This window comes from Hylaeus volcanicus, chromosome 2 (genome assembly GCF_026283585.1).
Source record: "Hylaeus volcanicus isolate JK05 chromosome 2, UHH_iyHylVolc1.0_haploid, whole genome shotgun sequence".
Taxonomy (NCBI): Eukaryota; Metazoa; Arthropoda; class Insecta; order Hymenoptera; family Colletidae; genus Hylaeus; species Hylaeus volcanicus.
The window spans coordinates 18,794,106-18,808,481 of NC_071977.1; the positions used below are offsets into that span (position 1 = coordinate 18,794,106).

A 14,376-nucleotide genomic window follows, 5' to 3' on the forward strand; every position below is an offset into this window, starting at 1 on the left:
ACAAGAATCATGCTAGCCTAATCGCCCTGTCCTCGTCTCTCCTGCAATTGTTGTATCGCCCTCTCTGTCCTTGTCCCGGAGTTTCCTACTTTTTCCGCGACTGTCGCTGAAGTCAACTCGGAGTTTGGCTCTTGGTCCTGCGCACCCTTAATGCTTGATCTTTGTAATTGGTATTCATGCTCTGTAGAGTTCAATTGTTTCGTTGTTGTGTAGCTATAGGAACAGTAAACATGGACAGCGAAAGAGTACAAATTCGTGCTTTTATTCTTTACGAATTTAAACTTGGCAGTAAAGCAGCAAATTTAGCAAGACGCATTTGTAGCGTTTGTGGGGAAGGTGCTGTTAGTGAAAGAACCGCACAGAAATGGTTTAAAAGGTTCAAAGAAGGAAATGAATCGGTAGATGACGAACCGCGTTCAGGGCGTCCATCTGTCATCAAAGACGAAAAATTCATCGAGTACGTAAGTTCAAATCCAAGATAAAGTTGTTCTGAGCTTGCTCAAGTATTCGAATGTGAAGAATCTACTGCAAAAAAAGCGAATTCATTTACTTAATTTTCACAAAAGATTGGGCAAATGGATACCGCACCGTTTAACGGAAGAGAACAAATACTCCCGGCTGAGCATTTGCAATATCCATTTATCGATCGAATTTTAACTTGTGATGAAAAGTGGGTGGAATATGATAATGTACGATGATCACATCACTGAGTTCAGAAGGGGTCATGTGCAACAGGAACCATACCAAAACCGAGTCTCCATTCGAAGAAGGTGCTAATCACTGTTTGGTGGACTACACGAGGTTATCGTTTACGTTGATTTTCTTCCACGTGGCAGACTATTACTGCAGATACTTATTGCAAAGAAATTGACGAAGTCAGTGAAAAAATTGATGATAAATGGTGATTATTTTGTTGAATAAACCTATGATTTAAAACAGATTTGAGTATTTGTATTTTTCTCTAAAAACCCGCACGAACTTTTTCCGGTACCTAATACATAATATAATTAAACCTTCTCCTTAAATGCACAAGTTTCTCTACAATAAATGGACAGTAACACGATCCGGGATCGGATATCTCGATGAGACAATGCTAATGCAACGATAAAACTTTTTTTATTATTACCGTTTTTGTTATAAAACTATTACCATTATATTCCTGACATTTTTCTGATTAAAATGAGACCAAACACGACATAATTCGCAACATATTTACTACATATTGTCTCACCGAAATAATCCCGGTGTTGATCGCCATTTTCGCATGTCGCTTCGTCCTCTTCTTCATTCGCTGTCCTTCTCTACACTCGAAATTTATTGGCAAAACAATAGAAGATACAGTAACGACTGAAGGTGCCATGCAAAATCGGAAACCCAAAACATTGCACTCGAAGTTTTTATGTGGTACACTTGACACGCGTCGAGCGTCGAACGTAGAAAAGGACAGATAGTGAAAAAGAAAGAGGTCCGAGAAAAAAAACACTCGACAGAAGCGTATCAATCGGTGAGGATTATATTACACCGGTGGTCGGGGCTACTCGGGCGGAACTACGGGGAAAAGAAATAAGAATGGGCTGGCAGCGTGGAGGGCCTGGGTATCTGAGAGACATACAGAGTATCCCAGCCTAAATGATACGGAGCTCCAACTCCAAAACTATCGGCCGAATGCAAAATTTCAAATATGGAATTTGCATGATAAAATGGGGCTCATGTTTCAGCGAGAAGGAATTTTTGTTAACTTTGTTATTTAACGAGATATGATGGTTAAATTTCGTTTTTCAAATGGAACTATATATTGTTACGAGCCGAGGACTGTGAGGCTTGTTTCGGCGGCGCTGCCGAGGATAGTTGTCGTTTCGACAATTTTTTGTTAATGGGATGTGCGTTCGTAGACGCACCTACGTATGGCTAACGTAGGGTTGCCACTAGGAGGTTGGAAAATTGTCGTGGATGCACCAACGTATGGCTATCGAAGGGTTGCCACTATGGAGGTTGGATGTCGTGACGCACCTACGTATGGCTAACGAAGAGTTGCCACTAGGATTGTTAGTTGGCCTCGTAACTTCTATTATGCAATACACCTCGAGCGGTAAAGGTGTATTGCTGTGGGTCTCCTTAACTAAATAATTCAAGTGATAGGTATTCAGAATAATAGTTAGATTTAATCTACTAAACTATGTATATATTGAAGGTTTAGTTTAATGGACTATACAAGTGATTTTGTGTACATCGCGGAAACTAATTTCTCCTCTCAAGGTTACGCACCGAGGTTGAAATGCGTGGGTCACGTTTACGATTGAAAAAGTGTTTACTCAAGAGTGTCCTCAAGAAATGAGCCCGAGAGATGCGAAACGCATCGATTTATATACTCTAAATTCGGTTAAAAATCGGTAGTGGGAGTTGATTCTATGAATTCTAGGCGGAGATGCGTAGAGGCACGTAGCTCCTATTTTTCCGTGGAAATCAGTCCCGCGACGCGCCCTAGTTTCTTAGTAAAAACTTTATCGAGGGTCCGCGGCCACATCCGCTCGAAAGGGCAAATGTCACGGAGGAGAGATTTGATAGAAATTACGAAACAGAGTGAAGTCTCCGCACGTAACAATATTTTTTTTTATACCATGCGATATTACTTTTCAAGACTAATTCATTAGGCTTTAATGTATTTACCTGATTTTTATTAGTTTTCAAGCTATAACGCTTTAAAGTTTGGTAATTTTCAAGGAGAAAACTCGGTTCGGCCCCGGGTGGTCCCATTGATGCAGTAAGCACCATGCGGTTATTAAAATCGATACGGAGGGTCTCGTTTGGGATTCTAGGCCCAAGGAAGGAAAATGAGAAGAATCCCAATATTCTGAGGATCGCGTCGCGCGCCCCAGAAGGGTGAACAATAACCGCATTACGATCAATTCGAGGTCTCGTTGGAACCATTAATATGTCAGCAAAATTATATTCTCGATCTATTGTTTAAACAAATATTGTCAATAATTAATTTAACTATTAAACGAACTTAATTTTTAGTTATTACAACCAATAGATATCAAAATAAAAAAAAATTTCTCACGATTAATGTCTTCTATGAATACTTATTTTGAACCGTGAGTGTTATTAATATTTAAGCGAATGCAAAGTAGTATTATGCAGGATGACCTCACCATTTATAATATCTCTGATAACCAATAACAATATTGATGACGGTTGGAAGCACCATGCCTGAAATATCAAAATAAATGCCTTGCATGTTATCTGCAGAAAAAATTCGTCCCTCAAGGTACTAAAAAACCAGAGATGGGCAAAACCTTAGGTTTCTAATTTTGAAGTTTGCCGATGTGTTTGTCTCGTTTCCTTCTTTGGAAAATGTTCAAAAGAGGAAACGAAACAAACATATTAGCAAACTTCAGATTTATACAAAGCCAGGGTTTTGCCAATCTCTGTAAAAAATAAAATCCTATAGCCTCTAACAAGAAAATCCTTCACGAGAATCTAAGGTTGCTGTCAGCTTCTTAGCAGCAATGTATGTATATTAAATAATTAAATCAGTATATGTTACATTGTTTACGACCATTTCAGGTCTTCCAGCGCCACCAGGAAAACCTATTTTAATACCAGGAGCGGACGAGACTCAACCCGATGTGGTCGGCATTCGTTGGGAGAGGTCGCCAAGTAACGGTGGCTCGGCCATTGTCGGCTACCTGGTCGAGCACAGAAGGCTCGGTTCACCGCATTGGGTGCGCAGTACACCAGGGCTTTGCACCTTTCCGGAACTGACCTTGAGCGGCCTCGAGCCAGGATGGCGCTACCAATTCAGGGTCAGGGCGCAGAATGCTATAGGTCTCTCGCGGCCCAGCGAGATCTCCGATCCTCTAACGGTGACCTTACAAAGGTCCGCCTCTTCATCACCGTACTTCGAACTTGAGCTCAAGGACACGGTCATCCTCGAAGGCGAACAGGTCTTTCCATTTAATTTGTTCGTTATCGATAGACTATGGACGTTTACGAAAATTCATATTTTTACAGGGTGTCTATGTATAAGTTTGGATATACGCAGGGAGTCGATTCTACAACAAATTTCCAATAAAAAATTACTCTTTGACATTTTTTTTGTGTCGCATTATTCTCGAGTATTTTCATTTTTAATATTTTTTCTGCGTTTTCGACTTGACACTCTTTAAACGACCATAACTCCACCAAATTACAGTGCAAACTTAAAACTAAGTATACGATTCGAAAGAGCGTTAAATTTCCCAACTCCCTGATGCAAAACTAAAATTTATTACGTAGATTTAACAAGTGAAAAAATAGGTCAAACTTTACATTGTGAAAATTCCAAAAGATTCGACTTTTTCTGTATCCGTTTTTCGGTTTTAAATACATAATTGTTTGGCGACCACTCCTCGGGAAAAACTTTCTCGAAGTCTCAGCTTTTGAATAGTATAGTAAAAAAAAATTCTACGGTGGTGTTTTAGGGAGAAAATGACTATTGTATGCACAAAAGCGGACGTTTTCAGGTGAAAATCGACATTTTTCAACGAAAATCGACTTGTCACTTTAAATTTAACTTGACATCGGGTTTGATGTATTTTTTAGTGACACTACCGAGCCTCCCCAATTAGGACAAAAACCGATTTTTTGACACCTCAAGCCTCTCCCAGTCGTGTGTAGACCCTAAGTGCGAGGTGAATAATAATTGTTTTTGGACATGTATCCATAGAATTTTCGTTCTTAGAGATTATTTAATCAAAATCAACCTCGGTGTACCGATAAATAATATGGAGATTGGAACACGATCGATTTCACAAAGCAAAAAATCGATGTTTTCGGCGCAGGAGAAAGATAAATTTTGATTTAGGAGGCGGACATTTTGAACGCTTTTCTGCATTTAAACGTCATTTTCTACCTAAAATACCACCGTACAATTTCTTTTGACAATAGCATTCAAAAGTTGAGACTTCGAGGAAGTTTTTCCTGAAGAGTGCCCGCCGAACAACTATCTTTTTGAAACCGAAAAACAAATACAGAAAAAGTTAAATTTTTAAAAATTTTCACAATGTAAAGTTTGACCTAACTTTTCACTTGTTAAATCTACGTAATAAATTTTAGTTTTGCATCAGGGAGGTGGGAAATTTAACGCTCTTTCGAATCGTATACTTAGTTTTAAGTTTGTACTGTAATTTAGTGAAGTTATGGCCGTTTAAAGATTGTCAAGTAGAAAACGCAGAAAAAATATTAAAAATGAAAATACTCGAGAATAATGCGACACAAAAAAAATGTCAAAGAGTAATTTTTTATTGGAAATTTGTTGTAGAATTGACACACTGCGTATGTCCAAACTTATACGTAGACACACTGTATACGTAAATGAAGAACAGAAATTTATATGAATCTAACGTGTAGTTTATTTTTTATATTTTATATATTTACGCATTTATCTGCATTTTTGCATATTTTTGTAAGTTTACACTTGTCGTAAGTGCATAAATATCCGCAGACTAATCGTCAAGCTAACATGTTGGTATTAAGAATAGATATTATATGTTCAGATTTCTGAATAATTACTCTAGAATGTTATTATTAGGAATTAGTATAACAAATTCAGATTTCAGTAGAATATTTTGGAGAATGTATAAGTATTTGACATAGTGGTACAAGGTAACTTTAAATAAGAGTATTCCAGTGTTTAATGTCGCATGAAAGAAATGAAACAGATTTAATTATTTAGCTTGTAACTTTCTAAACTTTCGCACTTAGTATTGGTCCATTTATTGGCCATTCATGTGACTGGCTATGAGTAAACAGACAACTTTGCTGACCATAATTTTTGGGATTTTATATGGAAGGAATGTTTATATAAAAATTGTTTCGAAAGAGGTAACTGTCAGATTATGAGCATCTGTATGTAAACTTCAGTTTTATTAACCGAATGCTATATTTTTCAACTTGTAACCGTTATATCAATGCTTAGGTAAAATTATTAGAAGATAAATGGAGGAATATTTAACTACAGAAAATGTACAGAAAATACAGAAACTTCTACTGTATATATAGTAACAGAATAGGGAAGCTAGTTCAACATAATAGACATACACTAGTATCATAAGAAATAATTTTAGTTAAATAAAAACAAAACATTGTTTCGTAGTTTCTTCACACTAGCTATTATATACATACGTACTAACTTGGATCATATGAAAGCTTAACCATTCACTCGCAATCATCCAATATGAAAGAATCCTAAGCTCCTTTCTCACACCATAAACAATCTTAACCTTCTAATAGTGGATTTCCTTCCTCCCATAATCTAATAAAAAATAAATATATAAGTACAAATTTCTTCTTCATCTTCATTCGCAGGCCGAATTCGTGGTACGGTTCAGCGGGTCGCCGCTGCCGAAGATTTCGTGGTTCAAGGATGGCTTCGAAATCTTCAGCAGTAGACGGACCAGGATTATCACCGACAGCGGCAGAAGCGTCCTTCTGATCCACCAAACCGCTCTGAACGACGAGGGCGAAATAAAGTGCACGGCCACCAACAGAGCCGGCCACGCTAGCACCAAGTCGAAATTGGTTCTGGAAGGTTTGCAGGATGTCAAGCTTTGTTTTCTTTCGTTACGCTTACCCGATGTTTGATATTCGAGTTGTTGCTAGGGGAAACGGGCTGAAAGATTAATTAGTCAATTGTCGATAATGTTTCGCACGACTAGCGCCCCCAAAAATTCGGCTACCACGCCAGTACGAGGACGGTCTCCTTTTCGAACAGGACGAGACCATCAGATTGAAGGTGTCCTTGGCTGGAAGACCGCCGCCTATGGTTTTCTGGTACCACGACGGGGAATTGATCCCCAACGACGAGAGGCACATATTCGAGACGATGGACGGCGAATCGGTGATGAAGATACCCGATGCCAAACGCGTTGACAGGGGAGAGTACACTGTCAAAGCTGTGAATAAACTTGGGGAGAACACGTCGTCGTTTCTCGTCACCGTTACAGGTCATTAGAATCGAAATACGTAAACGGGGGTGTGCTTGAATGGCTGTTTGGGTTAGATACACACAAACACAGTGGTTGTGCATACAGGGTGTCCCAGCCTTAGTGATACAGCGGTCTAACTCCAAAACTATCGGCCGAATGCAAAATTTCAAATATGGAAATTGCATGGTAAAGTGGGGCTCATGTTTCAGCAAAAAGGAATTTTTGTTAACTTTGTTATTTAACGAGATATGATGGTCAAGTTTCCTTTTTCAAATGGAACTATATATATATTTTTTGTATACCATGCGATAGTACTTTTCAACACGAATTCATTAAGTTTTAATGTATTTACCCAATTTTTATTAGTTTTTAAGCTATAACCTATAACCTGCTATAAGCTGTATATTACCCGCACACATCTAATGTGAATACGATCTTCTCAGATGGTATATTCGATACGATAATTATTTTTCTCGCTAGATCGACCTGCTGCTCCTGGAAAAGCAATGGTAACGATGACCCTGGGTAGATCGGTGACATTGTCGTGGAAGGAGCCAGAGGACGATGGTGGGTGCAAGATAGGCACCTATATTGTTGAGTACTACAGAGTAAGAGATCTAAGTGTCACAGAATTTGTTCGCGTGAAGTGAAATCCCACTGTTAGACGCTTTTCTTCAGATTGGCTGGGACGTGTGGCTGAAGGCGATCACCAGCAGGCAGACCAAAGCAACGTTGTCGGAGTTGATCGAGGGATCCGAGTACAAGTTTCGAGTAAAGGCTGAGAATCCCTACGGTGTGAGCGAGCCAAGCGAAGAGAGTGACGTAATCTTCATTCCAGATTTAAAAAGGGGGTACGTTTAACTCATAATTGAAGTTGTAGCTTGTTAGTAATTCGAGGTCAAACCTGAAGGATACTTAGATACTTTTAGTATCTCTAATGTAAGAAAATATTTGATTACATTTCGATGATGTACTTCGTTCAAACATCTAGTATAATGACACCTTCCTTGAGCGGGAAGTCGCAGAGCCATCGGGAAATCAGATCGCGTGAGAAACGAGAAGTGAGCTTCGCAGTGCCAACTCAGAGAACCAGAAGCCTGACGAGAGAGGAGGCTCGCACCAGAGATGACGACGACGATGGACACTTCAGCCCAAGTAGTCGATCGGTGTCCGCCCAGAGACTCAGCAGACCATCCAGAGCAGACAGTAGGGTCACCTTTGCTCTAGACACGTTGGACAAGTCGGATGCGGCACCTGTTCCTCCCGCTAGGTCGAAGGATCATTCCACTTCAAAGCACGAGAGTCGCGTTGAGAATCATGTCGACCGTTCAAGTATCGACGTGAACGTAACCAGTAACGAGGTATCTTTATAGTTTTGGCGTGAATGTTAAGGGAGAGCATTCATGCATTTATTCTTCTGTGATTCTTGACGTTGAATTAAATGGAAAAAATTGTGAAAAGAAATAATTCGGTCACAAAAGTCATACCCCTATTTGTTCAATATCTTTCAAACAATATGTAAACGTTCAAAAGCCACATAAGAATACGTATACAAATTTTATCTAAAACAAATCGGATAGTTGATTTTTATATGAATGCCCTCCCTACAATATTTTCCTCCAGACCATGTAGGGTACATTATGACGTATGTGCATTAAAAACAGAACGTGAATCTATACAAGGAAAGTTCAGCTATCTCGAGGGCCTCCACTACAGTCACCGTTTCGCCACCAATAGTAGACGATTCCAGCAGACGTTCAGCATACAGGGAATCACGATCACGATCGGTGTCCATATCCAGGGAGCGTAGCATGTCCCCCCTCTCCATGCCTCAAATTCAAGAAAAGTACGAAGAAGAAAGCTTGACTCGTTCCACTCGCGTTCTACGTCCAGCAGCCAGTTTAACCCTCACGAAGCAACAAGCGGTCGTCGACGAGCCAGATCCACCCTTCGTCAAAAGTCTCTCATTGGAGGACAAATCAAGATCACCAACCACCCCTAGAGAGGATGACGAAACTGCATTGCATGGGAGCTCGGAGTTCATGCTGGTCTTGTACCCTGACGACCAGGATCAGGATAAAAAACTCGTGGACATCAGCGACAGGGAAAAAAGTAAGAATTACTCCTCACTTCTTTTTGCGCCTGTAGATATACAATCAGTCCCATAAGTATTTGTACCCTCTATGTGTATCGAAGAAATATGTCCGAATTAAATAGTAGGTATTATGTTTCCAAATGAATGTTTCATTATAAATATGTACGTAGATAAACTACATATATGTATATTATAATGAAAAATTTAATTGATTATATTAAACTTAGAATTTGATTTAAATAAATTCCTTCGATAGACATAGAGTCTAATTGTACTAATTGTACTAATTGAGAACTAATTGTACTTCATAATGTTGCAGAAGGTTTGGTAGTTATTTATTATTTCATTTATTTAGGTACGATCAGTTAACACAACTCTGATTAAAAACTATAACGAGGAGTAAGACTAAACCAGTCACAAATATATTTTGCTATTGAAATAAATCATAAACAAAAACCCATGCTGGTAATCGTTTCATTATAGTCTCAGAAAACTTACATTATTTTATATCATTTATAATATATTCTACCTTGGTAGAAGAAATAAAGTAGAAAAAATGAAAAGAAATTACAAGTTTCATTCTACCTCAACATATTGTCTACTTGCGTTTCTGCAAACGTCCATGTTAAAGTTAATTTTACAGATCTATCTCTCGGTGTGCTTACAGTGACAATTAAGATCACAGGAGACGAAACAGAGGACATGGAAGACCTCATTCCACCACCCATGTCGTTATCGCTGCCAGAATTATTCAGCGCGGAACATCAGGTGGTGGAGACCCTTCGAGAAGCTGTCAGCTCCACGGAGCTGCTTCACGAACGAGCTATGGAGCGCTTCTATCGAGCGGTGGCAGCCGAAGAGGCATCCGAGGTCGCCAAGAAGAAGACGCAGGTCGAGAGAACAACGGGAGAATTAGCGTCTACCTTGGAAGAGAACGCAGACCCTGAAGAGGCGCGAATCTCGTTGCGACGACGATTGTCCAACCCTGGCGTCACCGCTCAAAACTTGATCTCCTGGCAGGCGAAGAAGAACCGCAGGAGATCCAGCGAAAGCCAGGCAGACGCCATCAAGGCACCCTTGAAGATCTTAACCCCTAGCTTGATGTCTACCGCGGAGGCAAGATCGGATCCAAACCTTCCTAGTGAACCAGAGACTCCAATAGGCCATAGCTGGGGGTTGGACAAAGAGGAGGACGCGGCTTCGCAACTGCGCAGGTGGCACGACAGCAACGTGCCATTGGTTGAGGAGAAAGGGAATGAAAAATCCATACCCTGGCAAGCCAGCTCCAACGAGGAAGCTCTGCCCATCGAGGGGGTGGTGCAGACTCCGCTAATCGCGCAAGCTGACGAAAAGCAGGAGGAAGAGGAAGAAGAGTTGGAGGAGAGCATCGAGACTTCCGAGGAATCCTCCGAGGAGAACAGCAGCGCAGATAGCGAAGATCTGAAATTGCTGAAGGCGAGGATCCTCGCCAGACAAGTGCTGGAAGAAGAGGACACGTATCATCCTAGAGGAAAACCAGTTTTACACATCGAAGTGGAACCACCACCGGTTCCACCTCACAATGTACCGATTCTAGACGTAACACCCCCTACACCGACTAAACCAAACGCACCCTTGTCGCCAACTAACGTAGTTCCAAAGTCGATCCTGAAGAAGCCTAAGGAAGAGCCCATTCCTGTAAACAGTTTCGGTAGGCCGATTCCGCCTGAGAAACCTATTAGGAAGGTACCACCGCAGTCTGCCCAACCAATGATCAAGAGAGAGGAAGATTTTCTTGATAAGCAGACAGACATTGCCCCTGAACCAGTCACACACAGGACACCTGTACTGTCGGAATCCGACACGGACAGCGTTCTGTCGGCAGGAGAGGCGGCCAAGAATCGCAGAATACATGCGAAAGCGCGACCAGCAGCGTCCGAAGAGGAGGTCGACGAAGAGGACATCGAGGCGCGTATGGCAGTAGTGAACCATTACACCGAAATCGTCAGAGAGCACTCGAGTCGATACAATTACAGAAGCTCGGAGGAAAGGAAACTGGGTGACAGTTTGGCCAGCTCTCGAAGGTCGTCGTTTTCGGAGGATCAGGACGCAAAGGATCACGTAGCCAAAGATCGACAAGAAACGGTGATCCTTGCGAAATCGAATAAGAAGCAAGATGTACGAGGAGCTGAACCGAGTCAACGAACGAAGGTTAAAAAGGAAAGAGAAGTTGTCAAACAGGAGAAGCAAAGTCAACGGCCTAAGAGAAGCACCTCGGGGTCTCGGGGTACGACTCCTGCGCGTGACACAAAATCTGTGAAGGAGAAACGATCAAGTCGACCGCCATCTAGGACCGAATCTCCAACGCCAAGGTCGAGGAACGTGTCCGTTGAAAGGGTTGCTTCCTCTAGATCGTCCTCGAAGACCAGAGTCCGTGCTCCTTCTCAAGACAGGAGACCTCCCTCCAGAACAGGCTCCGAGGAACAACGCTACGTCAGAGAAAAGTCCGTCGAGGAAGGAAGTCGAAGGTCGAGGAAGCCCTCTTCTAGGACACATTCGAGGTCCAGCTCCAGAGACAGGAACAGACCAGAGACGCCGGTAGGGTTGAAGATGGAACGTCTCCAAAAGGCTCTGGAAAGCAAAAAGTATCGTCCTTTGCGGCGTGGATCTGCAATCGAGAGAGAATATTCTGAAGAGCGCGTGCCAAGTCGATTGAACGAAGGACAGCTGGCGTTGGAGGCTGAGAAAAATGTCAGATTCACGGTGGGGTACGTCACGGATCTGACGTTGCTGATGGCCGCCGTTTACGTCTACATTTTCAAGAAAGAAACCCTTGCCATCCCCTTCATCGCGCTTCTTCTGTATAGGAGGATCCAGCACGAGATACGCGGACGAGTGTCCCGAGGCTGGTGGTGGTCCAAACGAAAACAATGACATTTTTCATGGTTATTCTTAGATTAGGAGATTTATCGCGGTACGATGACGATATTCGGATGCAGTACTATAGTGCCTGACTGTATGCGAAGGAATCATCCCAATTAATGTTCATGTTCATTAAAATAGATGTGAAAATAAAACTCGATTGGGCGAACTTCAAAACGGAGCTGCATGCGTATTGGCGTGGTAGTCGCAATGCAAACCAAAAACATTTATGCTTCTCGTAGTATTTACATGAGAGTTTGATCGATGGATTGAAGAGGATTTCTTGATTAAAATAAAACCAAATCATTACTTTTTTCCTTTTTAAGGAAATTAAATAATGTTTTGCAGTTTGTACTTAAGAATAATGTGGAAAAAATCCCTTTTACCATATACACAGCGCGTTTTAAAATCTCTGGCCACGTTTTGACTATTAATGAAGGATTAATTAAAACCTTAGTTGTTGTACACTCAACGTTTAGCATAAATGTAATATTAATTAACATTTTGATGAAAATATTATTTTATTTGTGTAATTACCAATTGTGCAACCTCCAATTACAGTAATGTATCAAAAAGTATTCAGGATGTAGAATTAATTATAAATTCTTCCAATCATTCCAGAAAAAAACTCACAACATAGTAACAATTAACAATACTTCGAATAAGGAGTTGTTAAGATCTGTTTTCATCAGGGAACACTATTAATCTCATTTATAATACTCTGATAGTACAATGAGAAATATGAAAACTTTCACACTGATGGTGTGCGGCACCACTTTGAAGTTTATCAACCGAGCACCTACTCATTCTTAGATTACCTTGTTGAACGTTATATATCGAACCGAAATAATGCTAATAATAATGATCAATATAAATGTTTCTTCGAACAATATTTCTGCTAATTTTCATAAAAATATTGTAATTTATATAAAAAATATAAGCATCCTTGTAACGCGTTATCGGAATTCCGGAGTTACATGATGAAACATATTCCTTTAATTACAGTGGTCAGACTTTAATAAACCAAGAATTGTTTACACAATATAAGTTTCGCTATCATTGTAGATAACAAATTATAAATACATTTATTTATTTAATACTCGCAAGATTCTTAGGAAACAAATGTAAATTTCGTAAAAGGAAACCGATAATTTATTAAACTACGTTTTCTGTATAGATTAACATATTGTCATGAAAATTGGTAGAATCATTGTTCAAAGTATATACTTTTAATATATATATATATATATATATATATAACATATTTTTATGACACGTTTAGTATTGTCAGAAAAAATTCTGAAATGTCACACGTTACTGAATTAGACGTCTGATGATTTTCCTTAAGACAACAAAATGAATCTGAAATGAATGAAATGAATGAAATGAATTCGTGACCAACCTCGCAATAATGGAAATTTTCGATCCCAATTTTTTGCGTATAGTCGAGCACTAGTGTGGTCGCAGAAAGCTGTGGTGCACGCGGAAGATCACTACACAGATGGGATTCTCGACCTTCGACATTTCGCGATTGAGCTGAAGAAATCTTTGATCCTCGGACGGCAAGGGAGTTTCTCTAAAGAGATTCTCGACCTTCGATAGTTCAAGATTGCGATGGGATTCTCGACCTCCGACGGTACAACATTGTACCCCTCGAATCCATCATGGCAGCCTGTCAAGTACGACGGCGCGCCGATTAATGCGGTTGAGCCGCCAATAGCTTGGAAGAGCCAATTGTTCGCAACCAATTATTGTATTTCATTCAGAAATTATGCACCAAAACGCGTACCAAAGAAGATAGCGTAATATACGTATGTGTTAAGAGAGTATATTTAACGACAGACAGCATATCATTATAAATTATTCTTATTTATTCTTATTTATTATTATAATATTCTTACCGTCTTTACTCATAATAAATATGTACAAAATGTTCTGTTGAATTTCAATTTGAAGTTTATCTATTTCCAGGCCCCTTTACAACACGAATTCGATGATAGATGAATATGGTTATTTCCTCTGGTTTTGTTTTATAAAGGAGAACTGTTCGATATAGTTATATGTATTTTTTTCTACCACTATGTTATATTGTTTCAGTTTCATTTTCTTTTTGAAATCTATGTTTCCTGAAGAGGACTCAAAAATGAGAGTCGAACTGTAGTACATGTAAACTCATGTTACTGATAATAAATGATAATGTCAATGATATATGCAAGGCCAAAAAATTAATTTTTATTCCCAATAACACAAATGAACACAGGTCAAGTTGGTCGATCGATTTTTATGCTCAAGAAAGCAAATCGACTGTATAAAATGCAAAGACTGAGACTAAGTTTGCATCGTGTATGTATTGTCACAAAACAATAGATAAATTAATTTCTTAAACAATCTAATAATAATTTGTTATATAAT

The 14,376-nt window shown here is 39.9% G+C and overlaps 2 protein-coding genes across 5 annotated transcripts in view; both read left to right on the forward strand.

Moving 5' to 3' along the window:
- The window catches only part of LOC128884955 (histone-lysine N-methyltransferase SETMAR-like), a 2,958-nt gene extending 2,018 nt beyond the window's left edge, over positions 1 to 940 (forward strand). For both annotated transcript variants that reach the window (XM_054138679.1, XM_054138678.1), the window contains exons 2-3: positions 214 to 461; positions 567 to 940. In XM_054138679.1, the coding sequence (XP_053994654.1) occupies positions 214 to 461; positions 567 to 698 (380 nt within the window). In that variant the 3' untranslated portion in view covers positions 699 to 940. The remainder of the gene's footprint in view (positions 1 to 213; positions 462 to 566) is intronic.
- LOC128884951 (titin homolog) overlaps positions 1 to 14,174 on the forward strand; it is a 17,836-nt gene extending 3,662 nt beyond the window's left edge. For 2 of the 3 annotated variants that reach the window (XM_054138672.1, XM_054138671.1), the window contains exons 2-9: positions 3,568 to 3,947; positions 6,349 to 6,571; positions 6,699 to 6,986; positions 7,449 to 7,576; positions 7,647 to 7,819; positions 7,960 to 8,329; positions 8,633 to 9,080; positions 9,731 to 14,174. In XM_054138672.1, the coding sequence (XP_053994647.1) occupies positions 3,568 to 3,947; positions 6,349 to 6,571; positions 6,699 to 6,986; positions 7,449 to 7,576; positions 7,647 to 7,819; positions 7,960 to 8,329; positions 8,633 to 9,080; positions 9,731 to 11,976 (4,256 nt within the window). In that variant the 3' untranslated portion in view covers positions 11,977 to 14,174. The remainder of the gene's footprint in view (positions 1 to 3,567; positions 3,948 to 6,348; positions 6,572 to 6,698; positions 6,987 to 7,448; positions 7,577 to 7,646; positions 7,820 to 7,959; positions 8,330 to 8,632; positions 9,081 to 9,730) is intronic. The other variant, XM_054138673.1, reaches the window with a different exon arrangement.
- Positions 14,175 to 14,376: the final 202 nt, after the last annotated feature.